This window comes from Xiphophorus maculatus, chromosome 20 (genome assembly GCF_002775205.1).
Source record: "Xiphophorus maculatus strain JP 163 A chromosome 20, X_maculatus-5.0-male, whole genome shotgun sequence".
NCBI classification, from domain to species: domain Eukaryota; kingdom Metazoa; phylum Chordata; class Actinopteri; order Cyprinodontiformes; family Poeciliidae; genus Xiphophorus; species Xiphophorus maculatus.
The window spans coordinates 25,797,041-25,818,207 of NC_036462.1; the positions used below are offsets into that span (position 1 = coordinate 25,797,041).

At 41.3% G+C, this 21,167-nt stretch overlaps 1 protein-coding gene across 3 annotated transcripts; it reads right to left on the reverse strand.

The window, feature by feature from the left end:
• Positions 1–1,138: 1,138 nt before the first annotated feature.
• On the reverse strand, positions 1,139–20,001 carry ubap2 (ubiquitin associated protein 2). Of its 3 annotated transcripts, XM_023324935.1 has the most exons (27): positions 19,907–20,001; positions 17,218–17,355; positions 16,903–16,980; positions 15,731–15,841; positions 14,332–14,494; positions 14,139–14,219; positions 13,995–14,058; positions 13,735–13,844; positions 13,591–13,649; positions 12,836–12,906; positions 12,335–12,497; positions 11,928–12,198; positions 10,710–11,014; positions 10,386–10,612; positions 9,088–9,373; positions 8,953–8,992; positions 8,682–8,853; positions 8,485–8,536; positions 7,512–7,824; positions 7,337–7,428; positions 5,342–5,392; positions 4,220–4,313; positions 3,719–4,129; positions 3,514–3,618; positions 3,379–3,446; positions 3,089–3,280; positions 1,139–1,944 (listed from the first exon to the last, which is right to left on the reverse strand). In XM_023324935.1, exons 2-27 carry the CDS (start codon positions 17,311–17,313, stop codon positions 1,849–1,851), a joined length of 3,771 nt encoding a protein of 1,256 aa, XP_023180703.1. In that variant the 5' UTR covers positions 17,314–17,355; positions 19,907–20,001; the 3' UTR covers positions 1,139–1,848. The 3 variants fall into 3 exon arrangements, with proteins under 3 accessions (XP_023180703.1, XP_023180702.1, XP_023180704.1); XM_023324934.1 differs by lacking the exon at positions 19,907–20,001 and having other exon boundaries at positions 5,342–5,389; XM_023324936.1 differs by lacking the exons at positions 1,139–1,944; positions 3,089–3,280; positions 19,907–20,001 and adding an exon at positions 19,610–19,896 and having other exon boundaries at positions 3,393–3,618.
• Between the last annotated feature and the right edge of the window lie 1,166 nt (positions 20,002–21,167).

The following is a 21,167-nucleotide window of genomic DNA, read 5'->3' on the forward strand; positions in this document are numbered from 1 at the left end:
AAAATAATAATAATAAGAGTTGCTTTGCAGCCGAAAGATCCGACTCTTCTTAGTGATCCGAGCCAAAAGAGACGGTTTTCTAAAAAGAGCCAGAATTCCCACGCTACCGTGAACCCCTCCCACTTCCCCGAGCTCAGACAGTAACCTGATTCAGAAAACCTCACCTGCACACAGAGACCCCACCTTCAGGAATAAAAATGGAAACTGATCTTAAGAGTTTTCGATTCCCAGACGAAACATTGGCTAAAACTAAAACAAATACGTGAAGACTGATTTATACTGACCTACATTGTTACGGAGATAGCTTTCTCTGATATACATTTTTATGTTTTTCTTGTTTACAGTGCCAGAAATTCAAGGTTGGTGTCTGTGTACATGACAGCAATTATTAACTTTTGATATTACCGTCTTTAAATAAAGGTGAAACCAAGAAATTAAATTTGTGCATAGGTTAGAAGACGTTCGCACAAAACAATAGTTTCTCTGTTTTCCCACATGTAGTTTTGTTCAATGTGCTGTCCTTGATTAAATAAATTTGAATTGAACTGAACGGAAATGAATCACGCATGCGCAAAGCTGCTTCTCGTCAGCCGTTCCTACCGTAGCACGGATAGATACAGTAGCTATGTCTATCTATGCAGGTAGGATGCTTTGATAAGAAATCTGCTGAGTAAGTAGTATGTGACGTAGCATCGATGTGCGCATGCGCATTGCCACCAGGTAGGACGGATGAATAGGTAGCACAGATAGTTAGAACGCCGTACTTTAAACTGCGTACATCTATGTAATTATTTGACCTATTTTTTAAAAAATCTGTGTTGAAATCGCCTGCAATAAGTTGCACTTTAAATCTCACGAATATGACAAGGCAGATGAACGAGCCTTCCACCAGCACCTGAACACACCACAACAGCTGCGTTTGCAGTTTTTGAGGATTGGGGCGCATTGAGAAAGCCTCGGAAAAACCACAAATGGACACAAAATGTATCGTTGCATAATTTTACGCCGATTAAAATAAATGTTTCCATTCTCCCCTAATGCCATTTGAACCCTGAAACATAAGAGGCTGCATATGAATGAAGGTGGTGGGGGAATCGAGTTCAACGAAACTTGTAAATATTAATGCCAGATCACTAAGAACTGTTAATAACTTTTAATTTGGACAACAAGGATTAAAATGACATCAAACCCAAGGCTTGGCTGATCAAACCAGCCAACAAGTAAGAATTCAGGAATGAGAGACAAATGGAAAGAAACTGGGAGAAAGAAGAGAAGTCAGGCTATTAAAGTCACCCTCAGTATAAGGATTCACAGATGCGGGCGACCAAAGTTACAAAAACATAGTTCCCCCTGCCCCCAAAATAATAATAATAAAAAAGGCCTTTTGCTTCGAAAATGATGCGTATAATCTATGTACACCATTCTCAGCTTATGGTTGCAAACAAAGAAAAATCACATCACAAGATGCTTGTGTTCAAGTATATTCACCAACTTTATCTCCATGGTTTAGCATTCTCATCGTTCCACTTTCTTTCTTTTTCTTCTTTTTTTTTTTGGAAATAAAATGTCCTTCAAAATAAAAACAATGCAGAAAACCACATTTTATGTCCTACCAATACATATATACTGTATAAATACATAAATATATTTTACATACAACAGCCATAAATTTGAAAAGGGGGATATACAGAGCAAAGGGGGGGGGGGAGAGGATGGTAGTGTGTGTTTATTTTAGCTTGTGTTGTAAAAACGCTTCTGTCCCTCAACGATCGCGCGATATCGACCCGTGTGTGTGTGTGTGTGTATGTCTGCACACACACACACATTCTCTCTGCAGATGCAACCGTCTCAGTTGGCCCAGTAAGGGGAGCTGCCGTAGCTCGACTTGTTGACTTGGCTCTTCTGCTGCAGGCTGCTGGACTGACCACGCTGGCTCGGCCCGCCCTGAGGAACCAAACGTCTGACCGTTAACCAAAAACACAATAATCTAAAAGGACGTTCTTCTGTTTGTTCTGCTGGAATATCTAATAAAACAAATCTTCATATATCAACTTAACAGCAAAAATAATTAAAAAATAAATACTTTTAAGTGGTTTAAATGTATTTTAACACATTTTCTGATTCTACTTTGTGTGTGCTTGGCACAGCAGCCCAGAATACAGCCCGTCTTTTTCCAACAACCCAAGATTTATTTATTTTTTCCTCCCCACAAATTCCAATCCAGTTGAAACTTTACAGGCCAAGGAGCCATTTTTGTTTTAACTCCTGGTATTTTTCTTTTTTTTTTTATCCCCTCACAAATTATGACCTTTATATTTAACACCTGCCATGTAAAATTAGTTTTTTTTTATGTTCAAATTAAAGAAGCAACATTTTAATGATTATATTAAAACAAATGGCAGAAAATACAATAGAATGTTGAAAATTTGTGGAATATTTAAGGTGAAAAATAAAAAACAAACGTCATTGTTATTTCACTTATGAAAACGCATGATTAGCGTCATTTGGTTTTGAAGATTTATTTATTTTTTAATTTTTTTAAAAAAGCTCCAACCAACTTCTTACACTACTTGTAGTGTGATGTAATGTGTCAACATGAAGTTGTGCCATCTTGACTCCTGTATGAAAATTAATCAGTTTAATATTATTACTAATACTGCTACAACATTAGAGATTTGTATATTTTTCAACTTTTCTATCACTACTTTTGTAAGCAACACTTTAACTCTCTCCCCATCACACAGTGTAAAACATTATGTGGTCAATCTGAACTGTCGAAACACAAATAGTGCACTGGTGGAGAAAAAAAATCCACATTTTCCAAAAGTTACATCTACAAAACCTAATAATCCAGTTAATCTAAATCGATTTATCGGCAGACTCAACCCTGATTATTGCTTTGTGTGACATCACCAGAGGCATGTGGGGGTGAAAACTCACTGGGAGAACAGAATTCAACTTAATTAAATTATTATTTGCAACAAAATGACAAAGCAAATAGAAAAACAAGATCTATATTTTATCGGGAGTGAGGTTAGTCAATTTTACAGAAAGCTTGTAAAACCATAAGCGCCCATCAAAAGCTCACCTGTCCGTCCTGAGCGAGGTGGTGGTGCAGCAGTTGTGAGTGTGGTTGCTGGTGAGGCAGGATGTGGAGGAATGGGGCGGGTGCATAGCCTCCAGGAGCTGCTCCGGGGTTCAGCGGTCCGGGACCCCCTAGGGCCGACGGCAAGTTGAACGGAGGAGGGGTCCCTGCATGGAAAGCCTGCTTATCGAAAGACTGCGGGCAGATTAAAGGAAGGCGGTAGTTAATAAAAAAAAAAAAAAAACGGGGTGACGACAGAATGATGATGGGAAGCGGAGTTCAGGCGGCCTGACCTGGGTCTTATTGTAAACACTTCCACTGATGTCTGGCACGCCGGAGTTACTGGATGTCACTGAGACACCTGGAGTGAACACAGGAGAGGCGCTTGCATCTCAGGAACGATGTGATCGTTTTTCATTCCATCTTACCTTTTCCAGGCCCTGCAGCAGCAGATTTGGCTTGTGCCTGTGAAGAGGAGTTGTAACCTTTACTGTACTCTACTCCCGCTGGCCCTGCTGTCAGCTCCTCATAACCTGCAAGCAAAAATGTGCGTTGAAAATGACAAAAACGGCCCAGGAAGATTTGAAAGTCCTTCCTGTATGACGGGGGAACTCTGTGAAAGGCGGGACGAACCTGAGCTGAAGGCGTGCTGGCCGTAACCGCTGGGCTGCTGCTGCGCCTGCTGCTGGAAGGGGCTGGCCGAGGGGTTGCCCAGGCCCAGGCTCATGCTGTGCTGCTTCGCCGAGGCCGGCCCGGGGCCTCCGGGCGGGACGAACATGGTGGGGCCGTACTGGAAGGCGGCGGCGCTGGGCACGGCGCCGGGCACGCCGGGGTAGTACGGCAGGCCCGTGTAGCTGTAGCCCGGCGGCAGAAAGGCCTGCTGGCTGCTGTGGTGCTGTGGCTGGGCCGGGGGCTGCGCCTGGGGGGGCTGAGGCTGCGCCTGGCTCTGACCTTGGCTTTGGGCCTGGGGAGGCTGGGGGGCTGCCAGGCTGGTAGGGGGCGCTGGGGAGGTGGAGTCGTTCCGGGGAAACTTTGTGATGTCACCTGACCAAGGGGGGGATGGAGGAGAGATTTTATGTGAGCAGACGCCGGGTTATAGAAGAAATCAAACAAGAGAACCAGGAGGAGTTGAACCTGAATAAGGGTTGTTGGTTAGACTCCCGTCTCTGCCAGAGAGAGCTGCTGTTGGTCCAGGGAATGTGATTCCATAGTAATCCTGCAGAGAGGGCTAAAGGAGCAGGGGACACACACACAGTTGTGTAACTGTCAAAAAAACCACATAAGCAGGACTGAATTGATTAATCGACTATTGAAATAATTATCAACTAATATAGTAATCGATTAACTGTTAACTGGCTGGGGGTTTTTTTCCGAGTAGACATAAAAAAAGACTATTAGCCTAGAAGAACAACACACTCAGAGCAGTAATTAAGCCAAAACTGTGCAAAAGGTGTATATATATATATATATACTGTATATATAGACAGTATATTCTCATTTACATTCAAGATAAAATAAAAAAAAACCCGTGTCTATGAATATGTTCTACCCAGCACTGCAGTTTCACCTGGTTTAAATTGTATAAAAAAAAACTAAAGCTAAAAATATTCTATTAAGCACTAGTTGCCATACAATTGGTACTCCACTAATGCAAAAATAATTGAATCTCCTAATGATTGCGCATACACTTAAGGGATGCTGTTATTGCATGTTATGCAATAAAATGCTTTCTTATTTAGGAGAAGGAATTGTTTGCATGTATTGATGCATTTCTAATATTGCATAACAACAAGCTTTAGTGGGTAAATAAAAAAAATCTGAATACTGCAGTTTTTTAATCCGATTTATTGACTAATCATCTCAATAATTGATTGCTAAAATAGTTGATAGTTGCAGCACTACATGCACGGTTATCATTTGAAGGTTTTCTTTCTAAATAGGATTATAGAAAGCGCTTGTGAGTAATCAGTGTCTTATCTAGATAATCTCAAATTTTCAATACATGACAGAATCCTGACCACATGCTTCTTTAAAAGGCCAGCACTGGATTGTTTAATTAATGTTCGCTTAAATGGTTACAAGCAGTTATATCTTACAACTTGTGCTAAAGTCAAATGAGTTTCCATTCTGGAAAACACACAAAAATGGGAAGATGAAATGTGTTTCACCTGTTTGTATACACCGAGTACTTATAATAGTTAACACCATATATTCTGTCTCCAATCACAAGCTGTCCCTTTAACATGCGTGTCTTACCATTGGCAGTCTAGACTGGAGCATATGGAGGTCTTCATAGCCGTAGATCTGCTGTGAAAAGGGAAAAAAAAAAAAAACTGAGTTGCACAGTCTACAAAACGGATGACAAAAATTCTGAAAATTAAATTATTTCTATGAAAACACTATCAAACTCGAGACTGCAGCGTAAAATTTGATCGATGGTTTTAAATTGAGTGTTTGATAGTTTCTGAAATTATGCCATTCTTGTTGAAGCAATGTATTTATGCTTATGTGAAGATATTCAGTTGTACCTACATTACTGAACACCGACACCAACTTTGTTTTACCTGTATTATATAAAAACTAACAAATGTAAAAAAAACAACAACAAACAAACAAACAAAAAAACACCATTTAAGTGGCTCAACAGAACTAATAGGGTGTAGGGTGGCGTTTCCAAATTAAATACAAAATGCCACTTTCAGTGACTGCCAGTTTTTTTTCACAACAATCATCTTTAACACTAAGTGGAGGGCCTTTCTGCTTTTACAACCTGCTGAAAACATGCTTACCGCCCAGAGCCCAACTTCTGGCCACAGCCCTCCATTAATATCCTTAACAAGACTTCCTGCCTGTTGATTTAATCCATCGGCTTCAGGTTTCCAAAGCAAAGCTGATAGAGCGTCACCAAGCGAGCACCATGCTTCCCTACAGTTGTGGGGTTCTTTGTAGCGAATGTTTTATTCGTCCTAATCCACAGGCAAAGTTCCCCTTTTCTGATTGTTTCACAGAACAGAATTTCAAAGCTGCTTTGGCTTGTTTATTTAGTTGTGAACTAATTTTGCCTTTGGTTCAGAAGTTATGTACATCTTTCACTTCAAGCGTGGAGGAGCCCATCAGGGAAACTGAAACGTTTCCCACCAAGGCTTCCTGCAGGTGTTTTCCCTTCAGTCGCGAGTATCTGACCACCTGCCTCGGCAGGAAGCTGTTGGCAGTTGATGGCTTCCTGTTTTTGCCGCCAGGTGAGGAACGCACTCTTCATTTAACTTTAAACTTTAGAAGCACACTTCCAAATGCAGGGCTTCTCTTATTGTTTATGATCCTCCTCTTTTCTACAAGGCAGTGATCTCTTCTGTGAAATTTTAAGGCCATCTTGACTTAGTCATATTTTACAACCATCAACATTCCAGGTATTTGAAGTGATCTATTTTTACACAACTCAAATAAAAGAAGACCTTCATTGGTTCCATCGAATGTACCCGATCTGATCTGATTTGCAAATGTGTGGTCTTATGATAAATCTTATTAATGGGGTTGAATAATTTTGAGACTCCAGTAGTCATTGAATGCATGATTTATTGTCAAATAATAAAAAAAAACCCTCTCATGATAGTTTTATGTAATTATTAGCACTGATTCAGAGTGAAATATTTGTTGCAAACAGATTTGAAAAGTTGCCAATGAACTTAATTTGCATTGGGAGCTGGATACTTTAAGGTGCGTTAATCTAGTGACCTTCACTCACTCCTTGTGATTAGGGCCACAACTTACCACTATTTTAGTTATCGATTCATCTATTGGTTATTATAATTAACACATGTATGTCTGATTGTTTGTAGCAATGGATGTATCTACAGCTAAAAAATACTTCTAACATCAACATGTGAAACACTCAGTCCTTTCCGGGTGACTTAGCATCAGTCCAGTTAGGGGTAATGTGTCGATTATTTTTTGGGTTAACCAATTCATTTTTGGATAGCAAGAGGTGTTTAACATGAGATTTTTATACAGTACATGAACTAAAGCTAAAACTATGCCTCTTGTGGCGTTTTGGGTTGGACATATTTACAGATAAAGGCTTTATTCTTCGCTGCAAAATGTTATATTTTGGACAGTGGTGACTTAATTACTTCTCTGAATATGTTCTTCTCGAGGCAATTGGCCTGTTTTGGATCTGCATGCTCCAGTTAACGATTAATCAACGATTAACCTACTGGCCGTTCATTTCAGCCCGACTTCTGATGATCCACTTACCGGGTAAGCGGGCAGCAGGCCCCCTGGTCCCATTATATACTGGTTTGGTAGTAGAGGAGGCACTCCCTGGGAAAGGTTGGGAGGAGTTTTGCCTATCAACACACAGACACAGAAATGATGCAACCAACTGGAAAGTGATTCAAAATTCCCCGCTGTTTCAGTGGCGTCCGTCTACCAGTGGAGGAGAGCAGCGCCGTGGTCCTCGGTACGGAGAGGTTGGACGCGGCGGTGGCTCCATTGGAGCCGAGTCCCAGCGCCGTGCTGGTGGCGATGGCGGCGGCCGAGTGGAATCCACTGGTGCCGGTGATGCCTCCGACCGTGCTGCTCATGTTGCTGCCCATGCTGGGCATGTTTGCCAGGTGGCTGATGCTGCTACTATTGCTGCTGTTGTGGGCTGAGTGGAGCGATGAGTTTGTGGGCTGTGAAGGTGTGTAAGAGCTGGACGAGGGAGTGAGGGAGCTTACGTTGCTGCTGTCCACACTCGTATACTGTCCAACATTTAAAAAAAACAACAACAAAGCACAGGGAACATTCAAAGTGAGGCAAGTAATCCATCCTGTGTGTGAACATTATCCATGCTGTGTTTCGAGGCTTTCCGAGATTTAAAATGTAAATTTCTTGATTCAGTTTGGCTTGTTTTTAAAGTATAAATTAAAAAGTTCCCAATAACTTTAGAGGAGTGGTCTGGCTTGAAATGTGGAATTGCTAAGAAGAGATTGACGGAATAAAGAATAGATGGAGGAAAGCTGGAAAAATAGACATTAGGAACGAATAGATTAATGGATAAATAGACAGATAGATGGATGTCAAGACAGAAAAGTGGAGGGTAGGCCTATCACAATAATTTGTCATCTCAAGGATCAATAAAATTTTATTTTGTACAGAACACTTAACTCTGGAACTGGAATGAAACAGAAATACAGACAGCGGAATGGAGCAATAATTGAATGGTTGGATGAATGGACACGATCTTCAGACTATGAAACAGATAAAGTAGTTCAGAGAAAGAGACTTTTTTTTTCCCCCTTTTCTCCTTCCACAGTGATCCAGATCTGGAAAATATCTAAATCTAATCCCTGTCAGGGCAGGAACCCAGATCATTTTGCACTGATATTAGTTTCGATGCAGCCCCAGCCCCAGGTACTCACAGTGAGAGAACTTGATCCCAGAGCTGAAACCGAGGAATGGCTGCTGACATGGCTGTTAGGGGTCGGGGGAGGAGAAAAAAAAAAAGGATAGTTGAACTCAGGATTCGATTATGCGACTTCTATAAGTCTATAACAAAAAACACAAAGTTGGCGGAGCTCTTCTAAAGTTACGACACTTAAGGCGAGACTTGATCAACCTGTTGAGCGAGTTCAGCTGGTTAGCTGACGGCAGGTCTTGTGTTAGGCTGGAGAGCGTGGTGGAGCTGTGTGGGGACAGGGTGGGGGTTAAGTGGGAGGACGCTGAGGGACCGTTGGTGTTGATGTTCACAGACGGCGATTCTGGCTTTGGTGTAGAAGAAGCCGATGACGCTGAGAAACACAGAAATAACTTGTGTGCAGCTAACTGATAACGTAAATGCACCTCTTCTATCCAAACAGCTAAAAATAAAGCAGTGGTGGGTAACTCACTGTCTAGAGCAGCTGAAGTTCTCACACCATTCAGACCATTCTGACAAAAAATTGCAGTTTTAGGTTAGTTGATTGCCAATTGGTAAGAACCATGACAGCATCCTTTAAAAAGGGAAGATAAGCTGGCTTGCTTACCATCACCGGTCCCGTTGGGTCCTTGCTCTGGGAAAAAGCAAGCCGATTGTGAGGGGGCATTGTACCTTCGTAACTCCCCCCTACTGAGGAGAAGTGGGAGGAGGTAGAAGGTGCAGAAGATGAGGTGGTTGAGGTCGCTGAGGTGGACGACGGAGGGTTAGCGGGGCAGTTTGCCCCCAACGATGGCGTGAGGCTGGGCATGGCCGCGCTGGAGGAGTGATACACCGGTTCAGACGACAAGAGGGGCGAAGGGAGGGCGACTGAGAGAGAGCTGCCCAGCGACTCACTGAAAAACACACACATAGTAAGAAGTGTTGCACCGTTTGCAGTTCAGAAACGGGGGGGAGGGGGGGGGGGGGGGTTAGGATAAAACAGTAAACGCCTCTCTGGCGGGTTTTTGTACACTTTGACATCTTTGTCGCATTGCAATCAACAAATTGGATGTAACTTAGAGAAAATACACTGAAATACAACCTGACAACATTTAAAGTTTTTAACTAACTCTTATGATTGTGGCTTAATGCTTGTAGAAAAGTGTTATTGCATTTTCAGTTAAGTAGTAAATTATTAACAGCAAACATTCCTTTAACATATCCAAAGAAAATAAGACAATCCAGTGGAACATCACTGGGGCAGAAACTATTAATCAGGTTCCTAGTGATGAATCGATTGTTGAGATCATCATTAATTTATTAGTCAATCAATTGTTAACTGGAGTGTATACACACTCAAAAAATGACATTTTGGAGTAATTGAGGCAAAACTGTAGAAAAAATATAAATATTTTACATTTAAGATAAAAAAAAAACCCTTTATAATTATTACATTAAGGACCTTTTGTTATCCAGGTATAAATTGGTTAATATAAAACAGTCAACAGATTAGCCCTACACTGTACTGATGCAAAGTCAAGCAGAATGGACTGAACTTTTCACATGCTGATGTTGCAAGTATTTGATCAAGCATGCACTTGTTGCATTTTAAGCAAAAATGTTTTGTTTTGTTTTTTTAAAAAAAGGAACTGTGCATAGTTTGTATATTTGCATCTAATACTTCTGATATTGTATTGAAGGCTTTCGTGGCTAAATAAAAAACTTGCAGAATGTGCCAATTTTTTCTTTACTAGTCAGAATTATCAGTTGTTAAAATGATCATAACCATCATAACTCTTCAACTTCCCAATCTCAGCAGTAATACACCTAATCAACATCAAGAAGTAAGATCACCTCTTGTACAAAATGTGAACTATTTTTAGAAATTATATTAATCAGATGCATTTAGTCAGAAGGCAGCAGTACCTGAGAGGTTTTGAATACAGACTTGTGTGGCTTTGGGTCCCTGGTCCTGATGCAGGTGGTGCTGGGGCGGGCGCCGGCGTGGACTCCCGAGACACTGCGCTCACACAGTTGTCCACGACCCCAAACTCTGGCAGTGCTGACTCTGAACCAAAGTCCAGAGCTCCAAACTGGAGGTTTAGCCCTGGAACATCAGCTGAGCCTGGCATTTCTACTGCTGTGGATGGGATCTGCCAGAGAGGAGGCAACACATTTATACATGTCACCGCCTCCTTCAAGCTTTAACAGCAGGCCCTTTTTCTCCCGGTGCATCACCGTCACTCCTACCTTCGATGTAGGAGGTATCCTTCGTTTCGGGCCTTTGAGCTGCCCCCGCTGTTGCTGCGGCGTGCTGCTCCCGTGGGAGTCCAGCCCCGGACTGGGAGCCCCAGGCTTAGCACCAGCAGCAGCCGTCACCGGGCCGGCCTGTGCTGGCGTGCTGATGTGTTGGGGAGCAGGCGAGGCTGAAGCAGGGGCTGCTTGCTGCTGCATCGGTGGACTGGGCTGGCGTGCCAGAGGCAAGGAGGGGCCGCTGTGCCTCTGAACCAGCTGGCTCAGTACCAGAGAAGGCTCCGGCTGCAGCCCAAATTCACCTGCAAACAAAAGCAAGGAAGAAGGAATAACAAAATACATATTTACTTTAGGCTGAAACGATTAATCGTGATTAATCAATTATTGAATTAATCGTCAACAACTTTGGCGCTCGATTAGTTGTTAACTGGAGTATACAGATTCAAAAAAAGGCCAGTAGCTGGAAGAACAACACATTCAGGACAGTTAAGACAAACCTGCACAATAAATATATGCACTTTGCATTTAAGATAAAAAATAAAGAAATAAAATTGTCAGTAAATATGTTCTATCCAGAACTACTCAAGTAGCACTGTTAAAGCTTCACCTTTTTTGTACATAAAGAAAAAAATAGCTCCTGTAAAGCAACTTTTGCTATTATCATTTGGTTAGTACAGAAAATAGTCAACATTAGTCCTACTCTGTACTGAAGTTGAGTAAAGCAGAAAACGCTGAGCTTTTCACACATTGATGTTTGAGGTTGTTTTATTTTCACTGCAAATGCATCTTTTGCTACAAGTGATGATGCATACAATGCTGTTACTGTATTTTAGGCAATAAAATCTTCATGCTCTTATTTAAAAAATGACTTAAAAGTATTAGATGCATCTCTAAATATATTTCTAATATTGTATATCAGAGGCTTAAATGGAAAATCTGCAGAATGTGGCAACAATTTCATCAGCTTAATCGATTAATCATCAGAATGATTGTCCGAATAATCGGTAACTAAAATAATGGCTATCCGATTAATCGATTAGTTGTCAGAATAAGCAATAACCAACATAATCATTTTCAGATGAACTGATTAATCGACAAACAATCATTAGTTGCAGCCATAGTTTACACACAGACTGCCAAACTGTCCAGGGTGTACGCTGCCTCTCGCGCAGCATCGATAGATGTACTCGCCACGAAAACATCGAGACCACTTACGACTGAACTGCGAGGACAAGGATGCGCTGTTGGACTCTGAAGCTTTCATGTCCCAGCTTGAGGATGATGGCGGCGGTACCGGCGCTCCCAGGCCCGGCAGCCGACCCGTGGAGGTGTTGCTTCCTGGGGTGCTTACAGGGGGGGCAGCCTGGGATGAGGGCAGCTGGCCCAAACCGGGACCCTTGAGCTGTTCCAGGATCTGAGCACCAGCACTAGGCTGAGGCCTCTTGGCTTGGCCCAAGTCCCCAAAACCAGCCCCCAGAACCGAAGACTGGTGAAATAAAACAAAAAAAAAACCCCAACAACAACAGTGAAGTTCTGAATGATTATTTTTGGTGGCATAATGATTGTGAACAACAAACAAAGGAAAACACGAACAAGAACGCAGCGTTCTTTTTTATTTTTACCAGAGCAGCGTGGGCGTAGCTCGTGCTGCTGGTCGTGCTGCGGCTGGGTGGCGGTTGCTGATGGTGGTGGGAGTTGGTGAAGACCAGACTCGGTGTGGAAGAAGAGGAAGGTGGCTCTCTTCCTCCTACTCCAGGCTTTTGCAGCAGAGAAGCCAGGTCCAGACTAACACACACACGAGCTTTTGTAAATACATAAATTTTTCCAGTACATAAACCCAATCTCTAAGAGGTATTAGGACTGCACAAGAAAGAACAACATTTTTCAAATATGTTACATTATAGCTCTTGCTACGTGTCTGGGTTTGTTTCCCTGCTAGAAGCTGAACCTCCACCTCAGTCCAATAATTTCCACTTGATTGTTTTTGGTGGAATATTAGAGTGAAGGGAACTGAATTGAAATGTGCAACATTTTTCAGATTTTTATGTGTCAAAAAAGGTTTTAATTTGAAATCGTGGCATCGCATACGTTCAAAGAGGTGTGATTATTTTTGCAAGACTAACCTTTGCCCAGGGGTGATATGGTTCTCAACAGCAGGTGCACTTGAGGAGGTGAAAACCTTGGTCTCTGAAAGCTGTATGGATAAAGAAACACACAGTGTGTATTATATATATATATATGTATATATAAAAACTAGGGCAGTGTAAATTTATTGATTCTATGATATTTATGGATTTTTTTTTCTCAGAAAGTACTGATTTTTTCCTGAAAGTATCGATATATTAAATCCTACTTTGAATATTATGTCAAATCAACATGAATTAAAATCACAGCTATCACACATGACAGTTTTACCCAGTTGCACATGTACATTTAAAATGACATGCAATGAAACAACCAGATAGAATAAATTAAATAATGAAATAGATAAATTACATTATGTAATATAAATGAATAAGACAAAAAGGTTCCTTTTCTGCATAACAAAATATACAAAGCCACACAATTAACATTTAAACAAAGCAGATGTATAACAAAAACAACATTTATTACACCAGTATTACACCATCAGTTCAACTAATTCAAGTCAAGTCTATGGGACAGTCACAAAATGTCACCAAAAGCACTCTGTCCCTCTAAAATCTTTCAGAAAATCTTAAAAATGTATTGTATTGAATCGTAGCGAGGAGTATCGTTGGCTAAATATCGTGATATATATTGTATTGTGAGCAGAATATCGTGTATCGTGAGATTAGTGTACGCTGCAGCCCAAATAGATACACAGACACAGACAGAGACAATCAGACTTTTTACTCACACTGACATCTTCATTCCACTCCTCAGCTGTCCAGTCTTCCATGGTATTTCTCCAGGCAACTGGAAGAACACACACACACATATAATGCTTTCCCACACTGACAGATCACAGTGATATGTGCAGCACACTCTCTCCAGGACTCACCTGTCCCATCTGTGCTGCTGCTGTTGTTGTTGCTGTTGGCTGTGTCCCAACCCTCAGTCTGTGTGGTCCCAGTCCCAGCCTCTGAGGTGTAGTCTGCTGGGTTGAAAGTCCTGATCAAAAAGACAAACAAAGTCCGGCAAAGGTTAAAACTCACCTTGGTTTGCTCTTTCTCAAATCTCGCAGGTTAACTTCACATGTTAAAAACAGAACAGTAGGCAATGGTCTGAAGCAATAAACGTAGTTGTGTGTTGCCGCCATACCCCATGCCCTGTGCTGAGAACCTGCTTCCGGGTGGCGCTCTGCCTCGACCCCGACCTCCTGACCCTGCAGAATATCCAAACAAAAGTCAGACCCATTCACTTATTACTCATCATTCTTCCAGTGCTACATTTTCATGCTCCTACCTCTGCTTCCCCTGGCTCTTCGCCCTCGATCCGAACCTTTGTCCAGTGGAGTCGCCTCCACACCGTTCTCCTCTGGACGTGCTGTTAATAAAATAAACAAAAATTCATCAACAACAACTACAGAACTCAACAGGAAGACATTTTGCCTGTTCTGAACTAAATTTAACTTCATTGTTAAGCCCTGGGTCCTGACCCTGCCGGTTCCGACTGGCCCCCTTTCCTTTGCGGTTGGCCGAGGCGCGGCCCTTGCTTGCCTCCCGCTCCCCTTTCTTCTCCCGGTTCTCCTTGTTCTCTTTGCTCTCTGATGGGCTCTCCTTCACCAGAGGCTTCTTCTTCCCCACTGTCTCCCATGAGGTCTGAATGCAAAAGAGGAGAGGACACAAAAAATAAATAAAAACATGATCAGTGTTCATTAGAATTTACTGATTATGGGTAGAACAGTTTATCACCCAAGAATAAATATATCAATCTTTTGCTGCAGAAATTTTTAAATTTTTTTAGATCTAATTATAAAAACAAGTTACCTGTTTTATTCCGACTGTCAACATAAAAATTATTGTCATAAATACTGTGGCTGTGCAGTATATCAAATTACATTTTCAAATGTCAATATGCATCACTATTTACACCCATCGCGGACCGCTTGGAAAACTGCAGTATTTAGTAGGTGAATGTGTTTCAAGTGACATAAATGAATGGTCTGTATCAGGGGTGTGCAAACTCTGTCACGTGGGCCAAAAGGTTCAGCTCAAAAGGATTCACAGGACAAAAGTGAATCATTGTTAAAAACTAAAATCACCAAAAATAATATATTTGTACCTACTCAATGACAAACTAAGCATGAACTATTTTGATGAAAAAAAGTAAATCTGATTTATCTTTTTTATAGGAACAAAATCGTAGATCCAAAACCTCAAATGTTTTTTTGCACGTTTTTCTTGTTAAGTAAAAGGCAACCAGTTTGCTTATTAGTAATTTGGGCCTGATTGAGGAAAGAAAAAAATAATTCATTTGTTTAAAATTTTTTCTACAGCAATCAAAAGTAAATTTAGGTGCACAAATGTGTCCTATATAGTAGAAGTCAATGAGTAGATGTGGCCCGAGTTACCATGACAGTAGAATGAAACCAGAAAGCTTGACACTCCACATTTGTTTAGTAAATTTTAACTTAAAAGTCGTAATTTTGTCCTAATTTATTTAATTTATTCTTGATTTGTGGTCTGAGGGCCGCACAAAAATAGTCTGGGGACCGCACTTGGCCCCCGAATCCTGCTTTAAACACCCTTGATCTCTATACAAACACTACGTTTGGCCTGTTGAATAGTCTCCAACTAGCGTTAATGCCCAAACCTGACACAGATTTCATCTGATGAAATGCTAAAGCTCACAGTAACATCTTGTGTGTAAATGAATAACAGCACAAGTTTAAAGATACAGTACTTATCCAGAAACTGGTGTTAGTTGTCAAAGATTTAACATGTTTTTCTACAACTAGCCACTCGCTTCCCAGTTATTCTGAGCATTTATTGAATTAAAACGAAACCCTTGAATGAACAAATCCCCATTACCAGATGAAAGGAGCTTCCACTTACCATGTCCGAAGTGCTCTCCAGGAGGAAATTGATGGCTCTGCTAACATCCTCATTGCAGTCATGAAGCGCTACCATGCACTCATCTTGATTCTTCCCAGTCACCTCCATCAGCTGGAAAAGGAACAACACACACTTTACACGCGTCTGCTTGTGTCAGAGATGAAAAAACACAGCATTCCCACTGGAACCTCACAAGAGCATCAAAGATGTTGACAGAGTTTCAGCACCTTCCACACCAATTGGTACCCCAAATAAAGATATGTAGAAGAAAATTCAACTGTTGATTACGACGCATTTATTGTACTGATGGGAGAAAATATACTATTAGATGCTACCTACACACTAAGTGGTTGTTTAGAAAAGCCTTTTTTGCTGTACCATCACAAACAAATATCTAGAACGTGCTAAACTCTACTGGAACTGTGTCCCACTTTTATGTTTGGTGGTCAATCTTTGATTACGAGAGCCTGCTTCTCTTCGAAAGACTCCTGGAATCTCGCTGAATGCATGTAATATAAACTCTTTGAAATACCAGGCAATGGACGTGCCGCGGTGGCGTAGGGGATAGCGCGAACCATATTTGGAGGCATTGAGTCCTCGACGTGGACATTGCGGGTTCGACTCCCGGACCAGGCGATCTTTGCTGCATGTCTTCCCCCCTTTTTTCTTCCCCCTTTCCTGTCAGCCTACTGTCATATAAGGGACACTAGAGCCCACAAAAAAAACCCTGGAGGGGTATAAAAAAGATATATATATATATATATATATAAAAAAGAAATACAAGGCAATTTTTACAACAAACCTGTTGGAATCTTCCAGTAAAACTAAAAATTATTCATTATTCCTGGGTACTCCAATAGAAAAATGATCACAATATGTGGTCCAGTTGGAAATAAATGGCTCACCTACACAGAAAATTCGTATTTATTATTGGTGATCTCCTATATACACAAAAATCTGTTTAATATCTATGTGGTGAGTTAAAACGAGTTTCCCCAACAGAAAATTTGCACGTGTATGGATTTTTTTTCCCCTTAAACGTTTAGTGAGCATATGATGCTAACATTCAAGAAATGTTTGCTCTTTTCTGGCACTTCCTACACATCTTTACCAAGGGTGCCAATAAGTGTGGAGGGCAACTTAAACCACCAAAATGTCCAAGTGTTTCACACCTGGTTAACTTTGTCCTCAAAGTCAGCATCATTCTTGTCGTAGATCATCTGAGCAAGCCGGATCTGCTCAGCAGTAGCCTGTATCGCAGACACATTAGACATTGAAAAGGGATGCAGTACTTTTGTGGTAGCTGTTAAATTGGTTGTTTTTCAAAATCAATGGCGAAGAAATAAATGGGGAATAACCACTTCCTATTGTCCCATTAGGATAATGTCTACTTTGCAGATGCAATCAAACCAAATTAAAACTTTAGCGCATCTTATCTAGTGCTTAGAGGAGAGCGCTTCCACACTTTGGCGTTCGGGGACGCTCACCTGTATTTGCTTCTGTGGCTGTGGTGTGTGAGGGGCTGCTGGCAGCGCTTTTTCCCGAGGACCCCGGGCCTTGTCGCCGCCCAGCAAGCTCATCATATACAGTATATACAAAACTCTGTATGTACAAAATAGAAAAACCTGCAGAAATCAAAAAGTAAAACCCACATAAGAGAATGAGCAAAAGCTACCAGCAGTAATGCTAATTAATAACTCCCACAAGGCTGTTTACGACCCAGCTGCAGCTTTCCCCTCGTTTGATGCCACAGAACTTCCTGAGCATCCAACGCCAGAAGATGCTTTGAGCACAGTAAAGCCTCACTCTCGAGTAATGAATAGTGGCCTTGTGGAGGCTGTAAGACGCACAGTTGGCCTGGTGACGCAACAGCTTTGCTGAAAATCTGGGTCAAGGAGGAAGAGCGACCCAGTGTCCTTTCACAAACACCACAGTCTACACAACGTGGACAAACAACACACCCCAGACCTCATATCCTGTCTCATGTGGGACATGAGCTTCTATTTAGACCCTAAACACAAAACTGATGCATTGAAATGATCTAATCGACACGAGGATCCTAATCAGAGTCTTGCTACGCGACTGCAAATTCAGTGTGATGTTTTATTACACCGCTGCTATTAGTTTCATAATAGTCTCGATATGCACTCGCAATTGGCAGACTTTATGATTCATTTCTGCTCCGACTGTTGACTGACTGATCAATAACTAAAAATATGACTTGTTTTCTGATCAGTAAGGATGCAGGTTGCATTGACAACACTCTTCTGCGTAGAAGTCGTCACTGAGAAAAGACAAAGGCTTTCACACAGGGGGAAAAAACAAAAAAAAACAAGTGGAACATATGACTCTAAAGTTACTTTGTTTTAGCTTTTTGAAGAGCTAAACTATATCTTTCATTTCACATGTTGATTACAAAATCTTGGCAGACTAGGGAATCCCACGGTAAAGGTAAGATTCTACTTCTCGATGGAGAATACAGTCAGATTGTTGTTGGGCAACTCTAAGAACAGAATAGGCTGCTATGTCAAATCGTATGATGTTTTGTTTTAAAATGACACTGAGATTCTGTTTCAAGTGCTGAGCAGTACTTCCTCTGGTTCTAAAACAATAAATTAATTATTACTCTGGACAGAGAGGCCTTTTAAAGCTCTTTTACACCTGCAATAAATTAATGAATCACTAAATCTAACAGCAGCACATCTGTTTCTTTCCTCTTCAGATCTTAAATTGAACGCAGCTGGTTATTCTGAGTAGATCTTATGGAAAATAAATCATGTAAAAAAGTAAAAAAATATATATATATAAGCTGTCATTTTTTCCCCCTGGTTTTATTTATGCAGATACCCCTATACAAGAACCTGGGAGAATTTACTATGCATATACATGAGGCTGTAACTTTGGAACGTGTTAAGAAAATAATGTTTTGCAACAAACATTTTTAAAACTACATATGCAAAAAGCAGAAAAATAACATTGGTACTCTACAAGCCCTACAAAATCTGTGAATTAGAATTCAGCCACAAGATCTCAGATCTGTGCACCTTTAAAACACGCAACTACATGTGCAAACTGAAAACATAACATAGTGCACAAGTTTAGATTTCCCGACTGACCCATTTGTTTTGTGTCAGAGAACAATGGCAGTCCAGCTATACGTGCTCTGCGTGACGCTGGCAAACACAAAGCTTCTCATTGGCCGCACCATTGAACAAAGCTGAAACAAGAGCAGGCGTTTTATACAATTTCAGCAGATTTGAGTTTCTTAGAATAATTCCAATTTCTGTCATGGACAATCTAGTTTGCAATAGCAACGATACTGTAATAAGCGTATGTGATAAATTACTTGATGCCTTTTTAAAGCAGAGTTTAAATATTCATTTGGGTATACAAAAGAGAAAAAAAAACAAAAAAACAATGACAAATGTCTAAAATTACACAACAATGTTTACTATTTTTTGTGGCATTTGGAGGCTTTTTTTCAGCTAAAAGACAATTAACTCTGTAGTATTGTGTTGTTTTGAGTCAACGCTGCATTTTAGCTGGTTGCTGCCGTGTTAGTCGTTTCTAACGTCCAAAATGTGGATACATTACGCGTACCCTACAAACACAAAAGATTTGAAGACATAACCATCGGCTCGACACTGACAGACTCTTGTGTTGTTGACACTGCCGTCCCCTTTGTCCTCGCTAGCTCGCTGCTAGCCGCTTCGTGCTACCGTTGACACTAGCTAGCGTCGAACAAACGCTGCGGCTAACGATGCTACCCAAAATCTCGTCCAAGTTGATCCATCAAACTTGTCGTGGAAGTGCTGTGCGTGTTTCTGGGGGCCGCTGCTATACAACAACGAAACGCGCGGATACAGTTAAAATGCTCACATTACCCAACCGAGCCGGAGCCTGGCAGCGACAAAGGTGTATCAAATCTACAGGAGGAAGGAGGGGGGGGGAGAAAAAAAAAGGCCTCACAGAGCACAATCCCATCCCGACATTGCTCGCCGGGATTCAAGACAACAGAAAAATTGCAAAGAGGCATCCTTTAAAAGCCCGGCTACGGCGACAAAGGAAGCCAGCTACTCGCCGGTCCAACGAACGACCGATTAAGTTTGACGCACACCGAGTGCGAAACGTTAACAGTAAGGTGAACAGGATGAGGAAAATGTGTGTTTTTATTACCTGCTAACACGCTTCACTCGGCCAGCAGTAGACAAGGTGGTCACGTGACGTGCGCTGCCGCGGTGGATGCTCCCCTCTGATCCCACTCTCTCCCCACGGCACTTACTGCTCCTTACCGCCAACCAGCATTGAGAGATTAAAGACGTTTATGCACTTGCACAGATTTATTTAGCGGATTTTGTTCACTTCCGATTCACATATTTGTTACAGTGCTGCGCTGAATGACCAGAGGCTTGTTCGTGTTAACTAAGTTCAAAGGAACGAAAGTTTACTTTATAATAAGCCCTTCTGTTGTAAAAAAAAAAAAAAAAAAAAGAAAACTATTACCATATAGTCAAAGATTAAACACTGCTTATGATTACTATGAAATATCAGTCTTTTTTTTTTTTAAATAAATGTTTGCTCCCAAATACTGCTGGGCTATCACTACCTTAGAGCAAAATGGCTTCAAATGCAAAAGGAAATTGATGTTATGAATATTGCAACTAAAGAACCTGACTTCCAGGTTATCAAGAACTTCAAGGTGAAAGGTTGACATGTAGAAAGGAAGTATACAGGCTATTCAGGAAAACCCGGAAGCACCTAAACGGTTTCCTGTTAAGCATGTCGCGATGCACAGTGTTACCACCAGTGCAGAGCTTGCGCAATAATGGCAGTAGAAAGGTCTGGGAGCCTCTGTACTGCATGCGGGGAAAGGGGCTGGGGATTACTTCTACTCAGAAGTCAAATTTTCAGATTCCAGTTGACAAAAATTATTTTGAAAAACAACTCCCAAATAAATCAGAATTTAACTCTTGTGATCATTTTTACATCAGCAGCAGAGATGGTAGAGTACAACCTTTATTTGTGAACATTTTCCTACTCTTTATCAACCTTTACAAAAGAAAGGTTTATTATCCACCTGTATTTTTACTAGCAGTTTGCTAATCTTTCTAGTCTCCCCACTTGAAGAACACGCTCAACGGGGCGTGACATGAGTCACCGGTGGACTTTCGATTATCAGACTTGTGACAAAGCACAGCAAAGAAGACGTACTCTGTCCAGAAAGACATTAGCTGCAGTTCTGCAGAAAGGGTGGACTTAAGACTGATGCCACGTTATTTTACATGACGAATCCTAGCTCCATTTTGCACGTGGGCGAGATTGCTTCCTATGATCAAAATTTGTACCAGAAACAACTTTATCCAACAAATATGCATGATGGATGATGGAGCCTTTGTTACAAAGGACAAAGCAGTTACAGAGTTACTCTAAGATCCTG